At 29.8% G+C, this 13,504-nt stretch overlaps 3 protein-coding genes across 5 annotated transcripts in view; 1 reads left to right on the plus strand and 2 right to left on the minus strand.

Moving 5' to 3' along the window:
• Positions 1-12,813, plus strand: part of LOC660862 (ras-related and estrogen-regulated growth inhibitor) — a 161,051-nt gene extending 148,238 nt beyond the window's left edge. For all 3 annotated transcript variants that reach the window (XM_008200332.3, XM_008200331.3, XM_008200333.3), the window contains exon 5: positions 12,189-12,813. In XM_008200332.3, the coding sequence (XP_008198554.1) occupies positions 12,189-12,447 (259 nt within the window). In that variant the 3' untranslated portion in view covers positions 12,448-12,813. The remainder of the gene's footprint in view (positions 1-12,188) is intronic.
• On the minus strand, positions 3,008-4,550 carry LOC655021 (alpha-tocopherol transfer protein-like). Its single transcript, XM_961216.4, has 6 exons — positions 4,289-4,550; positions 4,099-4,243; positions 3,575-3,824; positions 3,413-3,523; positions 3,262-3,364; positions 3,008-3,203 (listed from the first exon to the last, which is right to left on the minus strand). The coding sequence occupies exons 1-6, from the start codon at positions 4,428-4,430 to the stop codon at positions 3,055-3,057; spliced, it is 900 nt and encodes a 299-aa protein (XP_966309.1). The 5' UTR covers positions 4,431-4,550; the 3' UTR covers positions 3,008-3,054.
• LOC103314390 (pickpocket protein 28-like) lies at positions 4,627-10,172 on the minus strand. Its single transcript, XM_008200354.3, has 6 exons — positions 10,008-10,172; positions 9,719-9,958; positions 9,560-9,665; positions 7,868-8,471; positions 7,763-7,822; positions 4,627-5,077 (listed from the first exon to the last, which is right to left on the minus strand). The coding sequence occupies exons 1-6, from the start codon at positions 10,136-10,138 to the stop codon at positions 4,704-4,706; spliced, it is 1,515 nt and encodes a 504-aa protein (XP_008198576.2). The 5' UTR covers positions 10,139-10,172; the 3' UTR covers positions 4,627-4,703.
• Positions 12,814-13,504: the final 691 nt, after the last annotated feature.

Here is a 13,504-nt window from a genome sequence, read left to right on the forward strand (position 1 = left end):
GTGTTCCAGTTAAATATTTATGTTTAGGAAAAAATCTTTACGTTAGGTTAAATAACGTTGACTGGAAAATATTAACAAATAGAGACAGTTTTAAAATAATTATGAGGAGATTCATCAAATTGTCAAAAACGTAGCTTAGAGGAATAATAAGTGTAAAACAGTTTTTGTCAAGGGCATAAGACACACTTATTTCACTATTCACTTATTAAATCAATTAAAATTTAATTTTCAAAGAGGTATCTTGTTAATCTATACAATCACGCTCCGGCACCTGTACAAATTTAAATAAAAATCCATCTTTGTCCGCTGTAAAGTTTATCTAAACTGTCCATGTGCCGCTGACAGTTGTGCAATATTTTTCCCGTATTGAAACCTCCATCTGATAAATGAGTGAATTAAAATGCAATTAATTACCCGGCTCGAATCGCTACTATCTCTCCCGTCTTTTTAATCGTGACAATTCCTTCGGTTCCGATTTTTCACTTAATCGTTAATTATCTGTCTGAAAATTTAAAATGTCATGATGTATCGGCCCGACAAAATCCAATGAATTTCACTTTCCAAGCCTGAAAACTGGGCGGAATGCTTCGCGCTTCATTAGATAATTACTTTTGGACGAAATGCTTCCAAGGGGCGGTCTCTTGTACGCAGAGGAATGTCATCGTGGCTTATTGTGCAAGACATGAAGCGAAGTTTTCGTGTAATTTGAAGAAATAAAGTTACCTATAGCAAATAAAAAAATAGTTGTACGGATCCTAGCGTTTTTTCGTCTATAAAAATTAACTTACAATTTTTTATTTTTCAACACTGTCAAAATTTTCAGTTTTTTCAAAAAACTATTTCCCAAACACTGGAAGTGTTTTTTTTTATTTATTTTTCAAGTTTCAAAAGAATGTCAAATCAATTTTTATCTTTTATTAGCCGATTTTAATTTAGCTCTATTATTATTATTATTCCTTGTTGTTCGTTTTGCTCTAATGTTTTATCATCTTTATTTGTAATATTAATAAGTGAATATTTTCTGTTTCAAAACTATGTAAACGCCAACATTTTAGCATTTTACTAAATTATTATTTAAATAAGGTTGATAAAAATGTAAAATAGTTATTACAAAAATTACATTAGCTATTATTTTTTTGATGTGCATAAATACTTTATAACAACTAATTTTGAAACAGCTAATAAGTACACAAAATAATTAAAATAAATAACAAAAAAACATTAAAATTTGTATAACTAAATAATTTCTAAATTAAATGAATATTTCTTTTTGGATCTTTGTCTTTTTTTCGGAACAACCTTCGTTGCGAGTTGAGGCCACTATTTTAGTTAATTTTTTGAGTTTGGTTTACAACAGTTTTGTTTAAACATTTGTCATTGCAAAACGGCAGATTTTCTTCAAAAATGCCTTTAGGATAGCTTGCCTTAAAAAAATCGAATTTCGATGAAAAAACGAAGTTTTGAAAAAAATATTAATTATTTAAAATCGTCTAAACCCCACATTAGAAGTATTAGAACTTCTAAAAATGCTAGTCATCTGAAAATTTGTATTCAACCATAATCTCTTAGGTCTTGCCAAATAAAAATATTTTCAAGATGGCGACACTTTCGGTTATACCGGAAGTCGCTATTTACTTCCTTGTTTTAAATAGAAAGCTATATTTTTAATGGTTTTTGGATTACTTGAGTTATTTTAAGGTAGTTTTTATAAGCTTTTCCTTTACCGAAATTCAGCCGTTTACGAAATATTTTGGGTTTTTAATTTTTGCACCTTCCAGTTCAAAAATCGATAACTCTGCTATTTTTTAAAATTTGGAAATATTTTTCTGCTCATTTAAAAGAAGCCTAGATATTTCCTCTGGTGTTTACAATTTCTAAAAAAGAATAACAAACTCCAAATGTTTAAAGTTAAGTTTTCAGAACTTTAAGCACCCATAACTCAATTTCTTCAAAACAATTGCCACAATTTTTATTTGACTAAGTGGTAGAGAATTTAATTCTGCATTTATCTGTATTAACATTCTCTATACTTTTGTTTAATAGTTTTCAAGTTACTCTTTGTTGTAATTGAGAAGTACATACGTTGCCATGGAAACGACAGAAAAAATGTGAGAAATTAAACTTTTTTAAACCAACATTCAATGAATTTATTTTGTTTTTACAGGACGGATAACACAATTTTGAACAGAGTTTGTCCTTTGTTTAATCAGATTTTTTTATGGCAAATATGTAAAAATAGCTGTGGTTAGTAAGAAATTTTCTACAATGTCAAGAAACCAACATAACTTAAAAATTATCGCAGATAGGTATAGGAAATGCTAACACAGATCGCTGTATAAAAAAATTCTCCTCCATCTAGTAAAATAAAAATTTGGACATCCCATTTGAAAAAATTAAGTTATGGGTACTTGAAGTTGTTCAAACTTAAAATTTCTGGGTTTATTAACTTCTTTTTCAATTTTGAACACACTGAAGAACGGATATAGTCTTTCTCTTTTAATTCGCCAAATATGATTTTGAAATCTCTAAAACTATGAGAGTTACCGATTTTTTAAGTGACAGGTGCAAATCCAAAAATTTTCAAAAAGTCTTAAATATCTCCAAAACGGTTAAACTTAGGTATAGGGAAAGCTGATAAAAACGGCCTTAAAATAACGCGGCTAATCTACAAACGCAATGAAATCATAGCTTTTCATTTAAAATAAGAAAGTTGATGACGACTTCCGGTATAAACGGAAGTGCCGCCGTCTTGAAAATATTTTCATTAAGAAAAACTAACGTATTATGGCTGAGTACCAACTTTCAGATAAAAATCTTTATTAGAACTTTCATTACTTCTAAATGTGAGGTTTAGACGGAACACCGGTATATTAAAATAAACTGATTGGCTCCTACAAGTAAAATTCTTTGCTTTTTCAAAAATAAAACACAAAATCATTCAAAAAATGTATTTGTATGAATATTTTAATGTACATTCCATATGTGATCTGTGAAAAAATAAACTGGATAGAAAACAAATGTTTATTTTTTGTGCAAAACAAATAAATAAAACAACTAATCAACCGAAAGTGTCTTGAAAGTTCCTCCCATCCCAAACATGTCATTTTCCTGCATTTCAGGTGGTCGCAGTTCTTCATTTGACACAATTTTTAAACACTGAGATAAAAAGTCTCGTTGTTTTTCCATCTCGGAATCCCATTTGCCTAAAAATATTTCCAATCAAACTAAAAAAAAAAAACACAAATAAGTATGTAGTTTTACCCAACAAATCAGAAATATTTCCCCTGGTACCCTCATATTCAATCGGCAAATACTCTTTCGGGATTGATTCATGAAGCGAATCCAAATTTTCATGCAATTTGATCTAGAATTATTTTAGTTAGTTAAAAACACCCAGAACTGAAACCAATACCCTTTGGTATATTTTCGGGCGTAGAAACATTTTAAACAGTGCCGAAATTTTATTCACATACGAGGGACAGTTGACAAATTCCAAGCCCAAAATTCGGAGCGAGTACCCTTTCTAAATTAATTGCAAAAAAAATTTCAAAATTATTTTCTCGTGGAAAATTACCTCAACCATGTTATTGTACCGTAACATAACCATCGGATTCAATGTGGCCAAGTGAGCTAACGTGAAGCCTTTGAAGTCGATCAAAAATCGAATTCCCAAACTACCATCATATCGTAACATTAATTCGCTTATGGCCAGTGTTAGTTTCAAAGTTTTTACTGCATCATAGGCTTTAGGGTCAGGGTTTATTAACTGCATTATGACAATACGTTCACAGTCTTTGGTTACATGGGGAAGCGGCAAACATGTCCTAAAAGAGATTAAAACTGTTTTTTTTTATTGGTAACCTAGTATATTTTGCTTATTTAAAAAACGCTGTATATAAATCCAACTTTGAAAAACGCGCGTTTTTTCAAATGCCCATGGCAACATCAATAACCCAAAAAGCGTTAAATTGAAATAATGTAATGTGAGATCAGTATATCTAAGTATTCGTGGAGAAATGGTCTCTAAAACAACTTGCTCTTGATCGCGCGTGTTTTAAAGATACTTTAATATACAATTTTTTCCACTTTTTTACTTACAACGCCAGTTTGGATGGAACAATTTTTTCCCAATCTGCGACCAAATCTAAATTTGCGCCACGCAGTGTGTAGTAATTTTCAATCTTTTCTTTACACCGCTCAACACTGAATTTATTTTTTATTAACAGTTTTTCAATAAAATCGTCTGAAAAACAGGTTGTGACAACAAAATTTCACATTGAATACTTACCACTTAACGGTGCCACTAAATGTGGCCGTTTAGACTTCCATGTTTGGATAATTTCAATGTCTTGCTTAATTTGTGATTCACCAATTTTGTAGACGTCCAAAATTTGGGCCCTTTCGTCTGGCGTCACTCGAAGTAAGTCCATTTTAATAAAACACTTAAATTGTGTAAAGTTGAGTTGTCACTGATGTGCAAGTGCTGTTAGAATGGTTATCATGTTTTGTTACTATAAATAGAATTACCATGAAAACTGGTTTTTAATTTATTTTTGTATCAAAGTGCAGTAAAGGTTAATTCATTTTACAAAGTTTACAAACAGTTGTCTCAATTAATTGGATGCAAAGATTTAGATCAATTTTAATAAATTAAAAGTGACAAAGTGAAGAACAATAAACTTTATTTGAAAAAAATGTTTTTTCTACTTTGAGCCCCTTATTTTTCGCTTGCAAAAAGAACAACAAGGGCCCATCCAACGCAGCGTTAAGTAGTAAATAATTTCACAGAAGGACATTGCGGAAAATCCGCAAAAAAGCCCTAAAAGTCCTCCCAAATTGGCCCAAAAGTCCACACTTCCAAACAGTTCGTTGCGAGTCAGTGGAACAAATTCTATGTCATTAAATGCGAACTTTAAGGATGTGAAAATATTGCCCATGATGCCAATTTCGGTGCCAGATTCTTCAGTATTCACATCTAGATTGTATTTGATTGTTGTGCAAGAAGGCAAGCAATCACAAACAGCCAAATCTGAGTTTTTTTCAACTTCGGATAACATCTCCATGTCTAGAAGCTGTTCTAAAAGGCACAAAATTGACCAATAAATAATACAAAAAAATCACAATTCAAATTTTTAGAAAAAAAGATACTATCTAAACCATAATGCTTTAATTAAAATACAAAATAAATCACATAATTGCTCCTGGAATCATAACATTTTAATAAATTTTAATATCGTTTATAATATGAGATTTAGATCTAAAAATCCAAAAGTCGTTATCAGCGTATACTTTTTTTCTCATTATCTCGGTTAATTGATCTTATGAATATAATTAAATATAAAATATGCACCTACATCCAAAATTAATCTCTTTTTGAAATACTACATGTATTATGAACTTTTGGAAAACAAATTTAAAGTTAACTCCAAAGACAAAATTAATTCAAATAAAAAGGGCATTTTTCATGGGATTCATTAAACCCCTTGTGATTTTATTTCGTTGTAAATCCACTTTCTGATATTCTGAATTATAAAAAACAGTAAAACAGTTAATATAAATTATAACTATAACTTCAATCTTATGGATTTTAAATTAAACAGGGTGAGTCTACTAAATATATGTTTAATTTATCTTAAAATGTATTTTTCTCTATGTCTGCGAATTTCAGAACTTAATTAATTTATTACTGTTAAGTAGATGCAAAAAATTGTTACCTATTTCATGTGTCTTAAATGTCTTATATGTTGTTTGCTGATAAAAATCATTAAAAAAAGAAAATAATCAAGTACAAAAATAGGAATTCAAGTAAACGTAATTTTTATAAGAATTTAAAGCTCGAAAACATCATCGTTGTTTTAGAATAATACTAGAAATGATAAAATTTCGATTAGTTAATACAAATTTCCATATGTTTAATTTTATTGATATTATTATTTTTATTTAATACTATAAATTACTTAATAATAAGAAAGGGTAGAAAATTTTTGAAAAAATTCACATACAGAGAGAAAAACAATAAGTATTCAATAGCAAAGTCTGAATTCGTAGCAACTATTAGTTTTTGAGACATAGTGAAAGACACTTAACAAACTTATCCCGTAGGTTGCAACTGAATGTCAACTAATTTATTTTATGGCTTAAATTAACAAAGAATTTTGTTCAGATAGTGGTATGTCCTTGGAGTAGACTAATGCAAAATTCTAGCAGGCTGTTAAAAAGCGGTTTTGTAAACTTTTTTGCCTTAAACATTTTTTTCGTTTATGTGTTATACAGTGTGATTCAAAAGTGTCGCATGTTAATAAAAGAGTTCAGCTAAGCATAAAAATGAAATGAGATTTTTGTGTCACGCAAATTTAAAAAAAAAATTTTTTTCTTAGCAACAGTATATATGTTTTGCTCTTTTCTTCTAATGTTGTCAGATTTCATTTATCATTGCCTTTGCTGATTTGGTAAATGTTTTATACATTTCTTTCACTAGGTATCTTTTTAAGGTTGCAAGGTCTGCCATTTTCGATAACTAAATGCAGGAAAATATAACCTGAAAAGCTAATATCTTAACATAAAGATCCAACTTTGACAAGCTATATCACGTGAAAAAAGCTCAAACAATTTTTTGTCACAGGTACTTTTAACTCAGTTTTATGTCAGCTTTCACTATTCAAGAGATGTTCCTCGAATTTTGAATCAGTTTTCATTAAAAAAGAGAAATGTATTACGAAGTCATTAAAAAACACTGGTTTTAGATTTAGTTTTAGACTTTATTTTCGATCTAAATGAGCAGATTTCAAAATGGTTTTTTATGACATTGTAAATTCAGAACTGTAGGGCGCTTAACTATTTTCAATTTTTCCATAAAAATATTTAATTTACCATCAAAGTCAATGTAAATAAAAAATCTTCGAATTTATTGAATGTAAATAAATAGCATCATCAAATTAAATTTAAAATTTGTAACAAAACATGAAGAAAACATTGAAAGCCTTGATAAGGCAATTTGTATAAATATTTAATATTTAATTTAAACAATCAAAGGAAATATGTTTACATGTTTATTAGAGAGAGACTAGCTGAGAGTTTTATGATAAAATAAAACAAAATTTACTTCAAAGATTGTCTTGAAGCCAACTTTTGGTCCTCCAGTTTTAGTTTATTCATTTGGGATTATTAGATGAACAAAACTGATATAAAATAATATTAGTATTAAAACTGGAACACTGCGAATATTTATTCATTTTAGAAAACGTCATCCAAATGTATCTACAGTGAATCTTCCGAATAACGGACACCTCTTCACAAGGGACATTTTTGTAGGAACGTAACAAAACCTATATTAAAATTTCCACCTCCCATTAGGGGACACCTCTCCACAACGGACAATTAAAAATTCTCTTTCGGTGTCCGTTGTTGAGAGGCTTTACTGTAATGATATGATATTTTTAAAAACCTGTATCACTGCAACTTATTAGATAGACATGATAATGTGGTCAAAATAACATATTCTGTGTTAGCTTTTAATTCGGGTTTAATTCAGAGCAAAAAAACGTGCATTTATAATTGATATTACAATTTTGAAAAAATCGTACTACCAGGAATGGCGTTAAAAAAATTAATTGCTAAAATTAAAAAAATACTCCTTTTAAAAACCAGTAATATTATAAAATGTCTGAGTAACATCGAAGTTCATTTTAGTAATAAAAATACAATCATATAATAATAATTAAATAATTATAATTATTTATTGTGAGCCATCAAAAAATCTCACCTCGAGCCCTGCTCTGGCACACGAACCTCGAATATCCGCAAATTGGGGTCGATTTTTCGACTAAAATTTCAGATTATTTTTACACTTATAGGGAAATCAACTCACATGGCATGTAATAAGGAACACACCCACAAGACTTCAAAGTAAAATTTGCCAGGCATTCGATATCGCAATTTTGCTTCGTATAAATTTTGAAAAACTTCAAACGTCTTTCGTCGGAATAAAAGCACTTGCGTCGATGTGGCTCGTAATTTTTCAAACTGGAATCGGTTATTGTGGCCTCTGGTTTGATCTCAAATTTGTATATTTTCTCATTGTCGATTTTGACGTATTTTGAGGGTAATTCTGTCGGATGGTGGGCATAAATCTTGTAGCCTTGGTAAGAGTCGCAATTTTTATCAATATTTTTTGTGTCCAAGTTCAGTCGAACTGTGAGAGAATCGGTGATTTTTGAAGATCGGAGCGGGAAACCAATTTCGTTAACTTTGGCATAATTATTGTCAAAATCCCAGTTTGAAACATTGTCATGCTGGAAATGGCCCTCAAAAATGTACGTTTTATCCGTAAATAAATCATGCCTATTTAACATATTGAACGATATACAGAGTCCATTTTTTGTAAGAATGGGCGAAAATTTAAAATTACACATTTGTACAGTGCGTCCAAGCCACATACATAAAACGATCAACGATCGAGTTTCATAAAATTCCTGAAAGACATTTCATTATTGAAGTTTTTATACGGGGTGACCCAAGGGTGTGTAATCGGTCTATAACTTATTTCTATTTAAAATATTCCCATTCCATTTTCATTATACGATAGATCGACTTAAAGTACACAAACTAAAAATATTTTTATTATACACAGGGTGTTGTATAACTGCGTGGTGAACCAAAGTTATATATTTTTTAAATGGAACACCCTATATATTTGCATAATTAGATTTAAAAAAATTTATAAAATGTATAAACTTTGTATAAATTATTATAAGTCTATGTCTTTTCGATTTGAAATTATTATTATTTTTTTTGTTATAGAACAGACCAATTTTTGAAAAATCACTATAAAGTTGCCAATTAACATTTTTCGACAACTTTGCCACCGAAAACTCTGAATACCTTGCAGTTTTGGAAAATTCTCGACTTTTACTCGAAACACGCACATAATGTACAGGGTGTGCCAAAATGCGAAAAGTTGAATAACTCATTTTTTTCAAATGAAACACCATCTATTTTTTACATTATCGATACCATTTTTCATAGTCTTTCTAAAGGGGTTTTGTATAACGAATTTTAAACATTTTTTGAGATTAAAAAAAAATTATTACAAGAAAATTTGTTCTGCTAGAATCTGTACATTAACTGCGTGTGTCAAGTAAAAGTCGACTATTGTTAAAACTACAAGATATTTTGAGTTTTTCTGTTGCAAATTTATCGGAAAATATTCATAGGCGACTTTGCAGTGATTTTTCAAAGATTGGTCTTTTTTATAACAAAAAGCTGAATAATTCCTAAACTAAAACAGAAAGACCCTTAAAAGTTTATATAGAGTTACATTATTTTTTGCGTAGAATCTAATTACGCAAAAATATATAGGATGTTCAATTTAAAATAATATAACATTGGTTCACCACCGTGTATACAACACCCTGTGTATATTAAAAATATTTTCAGTTTGTGGACTTTAAGTCGATCTATCGGATAATAAAAACGGCATGGCAATACTTGATGTAACAAAAAAAAATTATAGACCAAATACGCACTTTTGGGTCACTCTGTATCTATGCATGATTTTTACATTAATTAACACGTTTAAAGAATCAATACTCATATTGTGACCATCAAACATGTAACTTTCTGGTGTCGCTAGACAAAACATTGTAACATCTGCATAATGTTGCAATCTAACACAAAAAACAATATTCAAAATGTTGTTGTTCAAGTTTCAAAGACTTACTCTTCAGCTGTCATATTCCCAGTTTCAAATTTTTCTTTATAGTGTGTGTAATTATATTTCGTTTTCCAAATTTTATTTTCGGGACAAATTGTTATGGCAGGAAATGGAATTTCCCACTGTTTCATTGGTTTTGGACTCACGCTGAGGAAAACGGGATTTTCGTCCCATTTTTTCCAATTTGACAAAATCAAAGAAGCACAAATGTAAGCACACAAACAGAACGCCACAAACCACCAAATTCTACAATTTTTTATTAAGTATTTAACTATTCAATAAATGTTTCAATTACTTGTCAAATATGGAAAAGTTAGGACCTCCGAAATATCTGAACCCGTGAATTGTTGTATTTTGTGAAAACTCCGAAAAGTAGTTTTCGGCTTTTTCACTTTTTTTCACTTCTGGTGGCGTTTCATTAACCATTTTTACCGAACTGACACCCGAAACTGTGTGTGAATTTATTTTATTTGTTTGTGCGTAAAGCCGGGCCTATTATCAAGGGGCAGATTTTTTTAACACGCAATTTTCAGGGAACAGTTTTATCAAATAATTTTCGATTTATTCTCCCTATCTTGTGATATTGTCTCGAAAATTTTAGTTTGAAGTAAGGTTTGGTTATTGGAAAATAACTTTTAATAATAATTAATTAATTAATTACTTAGGTATTGGCATTGGCAAAAATAAGGGTCTCATTTAAAAAATACGTCAATTATGTCATTACTCAAAACCCAAAGATAAAGAAATTTAAATTTAATTGAGAATAGTGTACAGCAAGAACCGGGTCCAGCGTTTTTTTAAAACTACATATTTTCAGTTTTAATAAACTTAATTAATATTCCAAAAGTTCCGATAGAGTTATTAAGTAATCTGAAAATTTGTCCACAGCCATAATCCCATGTACAGGCTGTTCCGTCCAAATCCCACATTTGAACTATTGAAAGATATTTATTTGAAAGTTGGTACTCAGCCATAATCCGTTGAGTTTTGCTCAAGGAAAATATTTTCAAGATGGCTACACTTTCGGTTATACCCGAAAGTCGCTATCAACTTTCTTATTTTAAATGTAAAGCTATGTTTCTGACTGCGTTTTTGGATGAGCTGAGTTATTTTAAGGGAGTTTTTATCAGCTAGCTTTCCCTATATCTAAGTTTAACCATTTTTGAGATATTTAAGATTTTTTGAAAATTTTTTAATTTGTACCTGTCACTTAAAAAACCGGTAATTTTCTTAGCTTTAAAGCTTTTGAAATTATATTTGGAGAATTAAAAAAGAAAGCCTATATCTGTTGTGTGTTCAAAATTGGAAAAGAAGTTAATAAACCCAAAATTTTTAAGGTTAAGTTTAAACAACTTCAAGTACCCAGTCCAAAAGATGATGGTTAAGACGGAGGCTAAGACCAAATAAAACCCAAATTTAGAACGATATCAAGAATAAGAATAAAGTAAATGAAAGAAAAATTTTAATGAGAAAAAAAACATAAAAAACAAAAATGGCAAAAGAACTAAATTTAAATAAAGAAAAGAAAAAATGAACAGAAGAAAAAGGTCGTTGGTGACAAAAAGAGAGAAGGAAGAAGGAACAGGAACTTGGTAAAAATAGAAAGGACTGAAATAAGTACGTAGTAAAAGATATGAGATCCAGAATAAGAATTAGGACAAACAAAAACAACAAAAGTTTAAGGAAAACAACAAAACTGATGAAAAGATGTAAATTTAGATTAACACAACTTAACATACAAATGAAAAAGAAAACATAAGCACAAATAAGAAACAGATACAAAAACCTATACGCCAGCACGAATGAAAAATTTAACGAAATCAGTGGTAAAAAAAGAAAAAACCTACAATAAAATATAAATTAACAAACTAAAAAAAGGGAAAAAAGTAACAAGTCAAACAATGTGAACAAAATAACTGGGATGAGTTGAATCAAAAGAAAATAAAAAAGAGATGACAAACTTAAATAACCATTAATTAATAACATTAATGCAATAGTACAAAATAATCGTAGTAACAAAAAGAACCAAATTATTATATTATATTATATACGAACTCGATTACAAATTTCAAAAATTGGATAGTTTTCTCTAGTTTGTTCACCCCTTCAAAAATTGCATGGTTTTTAGTTAGTTAATGATTAAGTTAATAGGTTAGAATCATGTTCATTCCGTCTCTTAATTGAACGCATGATATTGTTTTTGAAAAACAGCAGTTTATGACTATAGTAATTAATTTTACAACTACCTACTATCATGGGTTTTCAAAAATTAAATACCAAACGTGAATTTTTTGTATCTAGTGTGTTGTGACTTTTGTATATTTGGGTGCATACGTATGTTAGGCGCGGGACCCGTATACTTAATAAAAATATCTGTGTATTTTTTTACTTATTTATTTTTACATATCTTGGAAATGTTTAGACCAACTAACTTAATAATAAGGGTGCAATTAATTATTATTTTTTATTTTTTCAGGCAAATATGTGTGGACGATGGGCAGGAGCTCTCCCTCCAATACGGCTGCCAGTTTTATGAAGTCAGTGCCGCCGAAAACTTCGCCGGAGTTTCCCTCGCATTCCAGTCGCTCCTTCGGGAGGCGAGATCAGTCCAGCTCCTCAAAGCGCTCCCAATCAGGCGAAAACTAGGCGTGAACAGCGTCTCCAAAGTCTTAGGCAACATATTTGGGAAAAATTCGAAAGGCGACCGCAAGAAAAGACCATCACTTAGTATATAATTTATTAGTAATTTAAAAGCACAAAATTCAAAGTTCCTTATTTATTAAATAATTGCTTTCGTTGCCTTATTCTAAAAGAAGTAAAATGAGATGTAAGGAAAAGACTGATTTAGGACTAAATGATTGGACAGAATGGAAGATTGTAAATAGTGTAGGATTTTTAAGTGTAACTAAAAGTTATACAGTATCATAGACGTAAAACTAAAAGTTGTATTTTTGCAATGATCTCATTTAAATCTGAGCTTTCGAGTTACGAATCGCATGTAATGCTAACGACCTGTTGTAAATGTATATATTTATATTTTATATTTTTATACTGTAATTGGAAAGTGTAGTTGGAAAATAAATATCAGCCAACAAACGCAATTGCGTCATTTTTTACTGTCCTCCCTCCTGCAAGCAAAGCAAATAATACTAAACAATGCTTTTTTGTTGTTGTTTTCTCTTCAAACAAGCTTCATACGATTCTGTATCATTGCCTTCAGGTTTGGATACAACAATAATACCGTACATAGCAAAATTTGATTTTTTGTTTCCTCAAAATTTTAAAACCAGTGGCGGAACTAGGGTGGCCCAATGCCCACCTAAAAAAATTTCTGACCCACCCTTTTTTTACTAATTAGTAAATCAAGTTCTTTATTATTGACACCAAAAGCTTATTCAGCTCGCGACAACATAATCAGTACCAAGACACGAAATGATATAGGATATATTATTCAAAATAATCTTAATTTGTCGTTAATAAGTTGAGGATGCTGGAATTTTAGGTTGATTGTATATATAAGCACTATTATCGTCTACACTATAACTCTGGTATTCTTTGTCTGCAGGTACATGTTTAAAAAATAAATATCCTTACACTTATTGCAGAGTAATTTTTTTTTCAGTTTTATTTTGGACGTCACGAGCAATACCTACGATATTTTGAACCTTTGTAACTTTGTATAAACATAAATTACATTTATAAAAATAAGTAACCGTTAAAAGATTGGTTCATGTTTTTTTTTGTAAAAAAAGGTAAAAAAATTATGTTAAAAAAACGTTTTCGTTTTCTTTG

This window comes from Tribolium castaneum, chromosome 7, assembly GCF_031307605.1.
Source record: "Tribolium castaneum strain GA2 chromosome 7, icTriCast1.1, whole genome shotgun sequence".
NCBI lineage: Eukaryota > Metazoa > Arthropoda > Insecta > Coleoptera > Tenebrionidae > Tribolium > Tribolium castaneum.